Source organism: Hirundo rustica, chromosome 15, assembly GCF_015227805.2.
Source record: "Hirundo rustica isolate bHirRus1 chromosome 15, bHirRus1.pri.v3, whole genome shotgun sequence".
NCBI classification, from domain to species: Eukaryota; Metazoa; Chordata; class Aves; order Passeriformes; family Hirundinidae; genus Hirundo; species Hirundo rustica.
The window spans coordinates 11,158,618-11,165,524 of record NC_053464.1 but is presented as its reverse complement, the minus strand read 5'-3'; the positions used below and the strand labels follow the sequence as shown (position 1 = coordinate 11,165,524).

The 6,907-nt window shown below is 58.4% G+C and overlaps 1 protein-coding gene across 1 annotated transcript; it reads right to left on the bottom strand.

The window, feature by feature from the left end:
- Positions 1-648: 648 nt before the first annotated feature.
- Positions 649-5,456, bottom strand: UNCX (UNC homeobox). Its single transcript, XM_040079276.2, has 3 exons — positions 5,165-5,456; positions 3,860-4,035; positions 649-2,208 (listed from the first exon to the last, which is right to left on the bottom strand). The coding sequence occupies exons 1-3, from the start codon at positions 5,412-5,414 to the stop codon at positions 1,177-1,179; spliced, it is 1,458 nt and encodes a 485-aa protein (XP_039935210.1). The 5' UTR covers positions 5,415-5,456; the 3' UTR covers positions 649-1,176.
- Positions 5,457-6,907: the final 1,451 nt, after the last annotated feature.

The window sequence follows — 6,907 nt, the reverse complement described above, 5'->3', positions numbered from 1 at the left end:
ACAAATGTGTTCTGCTTTTGTAAAGAGGAGCGTTTGCTGCGCCTGTCCTATTACAGGCGACACATGATCAATAGGTTGATAACACAGCAACATCAATATAAGCGACAGAACAATGAGGGATATCATTGAACATCTATCTTAATATAGCCAGCTACAAGAGGCCTGACAAAGAGAAAAAACCTCATGAAAATTCCGCCCCACGTATTCCCATCTCCGATCCAATATGCACACACACTCCCCCAGCTGCTGAGGCTATTATTTTCCAATTTCAATTTGACACCCCAGCCTTTCATGCTAATTCTATTATTGTAGGAAGTTTATGTGATTTCATATCACTAGAAATCGGTAATGTATAATAACCCTTTGGGCAAGAAACTGAATCCCCGCAGCAGCCACCGGGAAAATAATTACTTTCATATCAAAACTCTGCAGGAGCTGGCCGGGTCCCGTAGCCTGCAGCTCCTAACCTCGGATGGGAGGGGTGGGCACCAGGAGGCTATAAATGAATAAATTTGTTAAGCAATAAACACACACACGCACACACACAAAGAGGGCTTAAAGGGGGGAAAAAAAAAAAAAAAAAAAAAAAAAGTAAAAAGAGAGGGAAGAGTCACACAGCCAGACCAGGCGGCAGCGAGTTTTAGAGCCTTTATTTATCAAAAATTTTACATATATAAATATTCTTAGACATTTTTGCATTTTACAAGGGTTCTGAGGAGTTCCGTTGTTGTCGCGGTACAGTTTGTCACACCACAAAGTCCAGCTGCTGCTAAGTCTTAACAAACAAATTTCCTTTTTTTTTTTTTTTTTTACCCCATTTTCTTTTTTTTTTTTTTTTTTTCCTTTTAAATATAAAACCCAAAAAGCTCTACCTGATCACCTGAATAGACCTGTGATAAAACTCTAGGGAGACGAAGAGCCGCTCTCCCGGCTGTGCCGCCGCCTCCCGCGAGCCGCGGGCGCTGCGTGCGCGGGGCGAGCGGGGAAGCGCTTCCCCCGTTTCTCACGGGCGACGAGCGCGGGGGGTGGCGGTGGCGTTCTCGGCTGCTTTTATTTTTGCTCTTTTTTTTTTGTTTTGTTTTTTCCTTGTTCTATTTTACTTTTGTTTCAATTTTTTTTGTTTGTTTCGTTTCTTTTTAAAATTTTATTTATTTTTTTATTTATTTGGCCGCCCGGTCAATCCATGTCCACTTCCTCGCCGTCGGCGGGGCCGCAGTCCGATCTGTCCCTGGCTGTGCTGGCGTCCCGAGCCCGGACCGGCGACTCTGGCCGGGGGAAGCTGCCGCCTTCCGCGGGGGCGGCCGCCGCCGGGTCAGCGTGCGCGGCCGCGGAGCGGGGCGAGGCTCCGGCCGGCGCGGGGGGCACCGACCCCGCCGCGGTGTCCGTGGAGCCGGGGCCGGGCTGAGCTCCCGCCGGCTCCGCTCCGCAGCCGGGGGGGCCGGGGTTGGCGGCGGGCAGCGGGGAGTCCCGGGGGGGCTGGCCGGCCTCGGGGCCCGGGCTGGCCTTGAGGGCGGTCTGCGGGACGAGGAAGCCCAGGGGCTGGGTGATGGGGTAGAGCAAGAAGTGTCCTTTGCCGATGAGGGTGCGGGGAGCGCAGGGGGGCAGGCTGGGGAAGTCCGGGGCGGCCTTGCGGCGGGGGGGCGAGTCGGAGAGGAGGCTCTCCACGCTGAACGGGTTGAGCTTGTGGAAGCTGCCGGCTCCGCGGGGCCCCCCCGCGCCCCCGCTGCCGTCCCCCGACGGGGCGGCCGCGCAGTCCTTGTCGGGCGGGCGCTGGAGCCGCCCGCTCCCGCTTCTTTGGCTGGGGTAGAAGGGCTCGGCCGTCTGGTCGCAGGTGCCGGGGGGCGGCTCGGAGGGGGCGGCGGCGGCGGGGAGCGGCGGATGGGGCGGCGGGGGCTGCCCGCGGGGTTTGGCCTCGGGCGGGGCGGGCGAGAGGCCCCCCCCGCCGCCGCTGTCGCTGTCGGAGCTGGGCGTGCTGTGGAGGGACAGGGCGCTGGGAGAGTGCGGGTGGCGGCTTTGGCTTTTGAGCAGCTTCTTCTCGTGCTTTCTCTTCTTCTTCTCCATCTTCTCCAGCTCCTTCCGGGCGATCTCCTCGGGGTCCATGGGCTCCCCGCTGCACGTCGTGGGGTGGGAGTTGTGAGCCGGCCGCCCCGGGCCCTTCTTCGTGTTCTCTTTCTTTCTCCATTTGGCCCGGCGGTTTTGGAACCAGACCTACACACCGAACAACGAGAAGCAATTAACACCCAGCGCACCGGCCCCCCGCGGTGGCCAGGGCGGTGGGAGGGGGGCGGAGGGGAGAAGCGCAGCTCAGGCCTCCCTCGTCCACCCCTTCGAGGTGCCGGCAGCCCCCATCCACAGGACCGGGCCTCTGAGAAAGGGAGAGCAGGGAAGGGGGCAGGAAGAGATATCCACACTTTTTTAAAAGGGTAAGGGAAAAATAAAAAAGGAAATAAAAGCAAGAGAGGGGTGCACACTCACTCACTCACACACACGCTGCACCCAGCCCGCACCGGCGCCACGGGGAGGGAAAGGAAGGGATTCCACAGCCCCCCGGCTCTTCCCCGTGGCAGAAGCACCGATGGCTGGGCCGATTCCCTCGCAGCAGCACGGAAAACGCGATCAAAACAGCACAATGAGCGGCTGGAGCACAGGGGGTGCGGGGGGGGGACACGACGGACGGTGCCTCGTCCAGACGTGCGGAATTCGGACCTCCTGCTCTTCCCGGGAGACTGAGCAGAGGGGTCGGATCAGCCCAACAAGGGGTTTGGTTAGGTTTGTTATAGAGAGATCATAGGAGAGAAATTTAATTTAATTTAATTTAATTAAATGCTCTCTGCTCCGGCCCTGCTCCTTTCTACCGTGCCAGGTCCCCGGTGTCCCCGCAGCCCGCGGACACACGCCTCCCTCCTCGCGGCCCCTCGGGGCTGCTGGCAGCGCCCGTCCCGGCCGGACCACGACCCCAGCCTGGGAGCACCGCGGGAATTCCGGTGCCCGACCCCGGCTCCTTCCCCCGGCCGCGCTCCGCAGGCTCCCCGAGCACGGCGAGCGGCGGCTCTGCGAGCGGGCGCGGGAGGGAAAGCGGCTGGAAGGACACCGTGAATCAAAACCCATGGAGGAACCGCAGACAACGGCGCTGCCTCATCCCGGGGGGACGGTTCCCGACTCCCGGGGTGGATTTCGGGACGCGTTCCCCGCACACGCAGACCCCGCGAAGCCACCTCCGCACGGCCGCGCGTCCCGGCAAGGTGCGGGGCCGCAGCTCGGCCTCGCCGCCCGCCCGCAGCCACCGCGGCACAAAACAGCATCCCGAGATCCAGCAGCCAACCCGCATCCCCTTCCCGTTTATTTTTTTGGAAGATCCACTGAAGCAGGTCGATGCTTCCCCCCCTCTCCGTCCCGCACAGCCAAGGGCCTGAGGAGCTCTTTAAAATTAAGTTTTACAAGTTTCTCTCGCTCTCGATGCACCTACGAGCTTTATTGACATTCTCCAGCATACCCTGGCCCGTGATTAAGCCTCATATTTGCATGCTAATTTTCTCGCCCTTGACTCGTTCAAGAAAAACGTTTACAGCGGAAAAACATACTAAAAAAATGTTAAGGGAAGCCAGGTTGGGTTGCTTCCCTTCTCGTCTTGCAAGATTAAAAAAAAAAATAAAATAGGTAGTAATAACAATAATAATGATAAAACAAGAGAGCAAACAGCAGCGCAAGGCAGGGAACAAAAGGGCGGGGAGGAGCGGGGCTGCGGCCCGAGCGCACAGGGCCCGTCCCGGAGCAGGGTCCGAGGGGCCTCCCCGGGGACAGCTCGGCGCACGGAGAGGGCGAGGGTGGGGGAGGAAAGAAGAGGGGACGCGTTTTTTACCTGCACTCTGGACTCCACCAAGTCTAGCCTGAGAGCCAGAGCCTCTCGCATAAACACGTCCGGGTAATGGCTCTCATTAAACGCCTTTTCCAGCTCCTCGAGCTGCCAGCCAGTAAAATTGGTGCGGGTTCGTCTTCTTTTACAGCCGGGACTTTCCTTGTCCGGGTCACCCGAGTCTGAAAAAGCAGAAATACCCTCAGGTCCCTGGGAGACAGGCCTTCTCCCCCCCTCCCTGCCATTCACGGGAGCCTTTTAACTTTTGTGCTCGATAGCGTTGATAAAAGAGCGGGATTATTCACACACCTGCGCTAAAAATGGGGAGGAACCCGATCTGCCCTCGCCTCCTCCGAAAATGTACTTTACAGAACATTTATTCCTGAAGGAAGCTCTCCACAGGCACTCAGCTGGCAGAGAGAGAGAGAGAAGTTCCAATATTTGCTCCAACCACCAAAGGTTTCATTAAAAAAAAAAAAAAAAAAACCCTAAAAAAATTAAAAGCCCCCCCATCTTTCCCTTCCCCGGCCCCTCCGGAGCACCTGCGGGGGTCACAGCTCTCGGCCCCGTTCCACGCGGGACCCCGAGCGCAGGGCGGCCCCTGGGCCTCCCGCAGTCCCCCCGAGCACGGGCGGGCGTGGGGCTGGGATGTTCGCAGCCTCTTCGGGTGCGTACAGCTCCAGGCTGGCGATTTTCAGCCCTGCCTGCCCCTCCCCTAATGCTTTCCGCCAGTTGTGGAAATTAAGAAAAAAATCGTAATAATAGTAATAATGATAATAATTTGCATTGAGTCGAGGTGCAGTGTGGGGCAGCTCTAGGCTTAACCAGAAGGATGTTGGGGAGACAGAATGTTTTAGTAGCTGAACAATAGCGGTGCCACAGGCCGGTGGGCAGAGAAGGAAGGAGAACGCTTCCCTTTGGTTAAATCGTATAAAAAAAATAATTATCACCTCCCTTCCTTCCCCCAATCTCCCGTGATTCCCATTATTATTTTTATTATTGTCTTTTAATGGCGTGTTCCGAGCCGCCACACGATGAACTTTGGGGGAAGGCACCGGGCCGGGCCCGCTATTGTTCAGGGCACACGCGTGGCCCTGCGCCGCTGCGAACGGGGAATGCTCCCGGCGCTCGGACCGGGGCCGTCCGCCCCCTCGGGGGGCCAGCACGGCCGCCTGCCCTCCCCACGGAGACACCCCAAAATTCGCAGAGGAGGATAGCGGGGCTACGCGGGTGCGGTGCCGTTCTTGCTCCGCGCTGACACGCTCCGGGCGGAGGGGCGGGAGGACACGCGCGACGCGGGGCCGCTCCTACCTGCGAGCTTGAAGGGCTGGCTGTCCCCGCTCACCCCGCAGCCGGAGGGGATCAGCGGCGCCGGGTTGACCACGGAGGCGGCGCAGGAGCCGCTCAGTAATCCATCGATGGAGAAGGGCACGGAGGCGGCCGCCGACTGCAGCTGGTGCCCGGCCAGCTCGTAGACGTGGTGGTGGCCGAGCGGGTAAGGGAAACCCACCATCCCCCCGAACTGGGCATGAGGATGCTCCAGGATGCGGCTGTCCATCATGGGGGCGGCTCTAGGGCGGGGGGTGCCGGCGGGGCTGGGGGCGCTGGCGGCGGGGCGGCTGGGGCCGGGGGTGCTGCTGGCGGAGGAGGCGGCGCGGCGAGGGGCTCATGCTGCAGGGCGCCGGGCGCTTTAACTTTATCAACATCAGGCTCCCAATAATTAGCTCAGGCTGGGGGAATTTGGGACCAATAAGAAACGTTAATCGGTCCTGACGTCAGAGACGTGCCAGTGTGGGGAGCAAACGTTTTCCATATCGATTGCTAATTATACCTGACATCCAGCCTCAATAAACAATATCAGAGCTGTCACAACACGACGAGGGGGGCTTTGATACGAACTCCAGCCCGAGGAGGGCGGCGGGGGCCGGGCGGGCAGGGGGGTGCGGCAGGCAGGGGGGGCGGAGGGGAACGCGCGGATCTGCCTGATACCCGGTTAAATACTAAACAGTCGGAGTTATACACACACAGCCTCTCCCCCCCCCCCACCCCTCCAACCCACCCTCTTCCCCCTTGTCCCCTCCCCTCGCCAAATCACTAATAGATTTCCCTTTAAAACATTCACCAGCGTGTTGTGGGGATTTTTCACCAGAAATGCTCTACTCTCTGAACCTTTAAAGTGATGTTGCTCCAATTACAGAGAGACATTGAGCGGCAAATAGACTGATCCAATAATAGGAGATTCATCATCCGCTCTTTCCAGAGCTGTCACATTGAATTTAAAACTACAAGCCTTTTCATCTCCTCTCCGGCTCTATAACAGGGGAGAGGGGAGGGGGGCAGAGGGAAAAAATGGGGGGGGGGGGGGAAGGAAAGGAAGGAGAAAAAAATGAAAAAGGAAGAGCTGTTTGCAGCATTTAGGAGGGGATTTGAGCATATCAATGGAAATCATAATTAATGCAATCTGCTATCGATTCGGCCACGGACACCCCCCCCCTCTCCAGCAGTAACCACAAGCTCTGAATTGTGAGCGCAGCCACAACGAGCACAGCCTGTGATCGCTAAAGAGGAGGCCACAAACTACTACTACTACTAATTTTTAAAATTCAAACCCCAAGTTCCCATCCCTACATCCCTCCCACTTCACCTTCCCCCCCTTCCCCGCCGGAGCAGCCCATCGCACCCCCCCACGCTTCATCCCGCCAGCCATTCACAGCTCCCAAACAGCCGCCAAACTGGTCCTAATTAAATTACGCCTCCATAGAAGTTTTCACCCAGGCAAAACATTGATAGATTCCCTCGGCGAATAATTTAAGGGACGGTTCTCCGGAAAAGCGCGGGGCCGGGGACCCCCAGTTTCGTGCCCTCTCCCGGTTAGAGAAACACTTTCCAAGCTCCCAGGAGAGAGGAAGAGGGGGGCACTCCCCAGCCCTTCCCATCCCGAGCCCGCTGGGATCGGAGCTGGAGGTCCCCTGGGCCGGGGGGACCCAACCTGGCGACCCCCGGGATGGCTCCCCCCGGCCCCTGGGAAGGTGGGAAGAGGAACGCGGGGAGAAG

Excerpts from the sequence above, each read along its gene's own strand:
- UNCX (XM_040079276.2), bottom strand. The coding sequence starts at position 5,414 with ATGATGGACAGCCGCATCCTGGAGCATCCTCATGCCCAGTTCGGGGGG. Across the intron at positions 4,036-5,164 it reads CCAGCCCTTCAAGCTCGCAG|ACTCGGGTGACCCGGACAAG; the intron begins GTAGGAGCGGCC and ends CTGCTTTTTCAG. Across the intron at positions 2,209-3,859 it reads TGGTGGAGTCCAGAGTGCAG|GTCTGGTTCCAAAACCGCCG; the intron begins GTAAAAAACGCG and ends TTCGGTGTGTAG.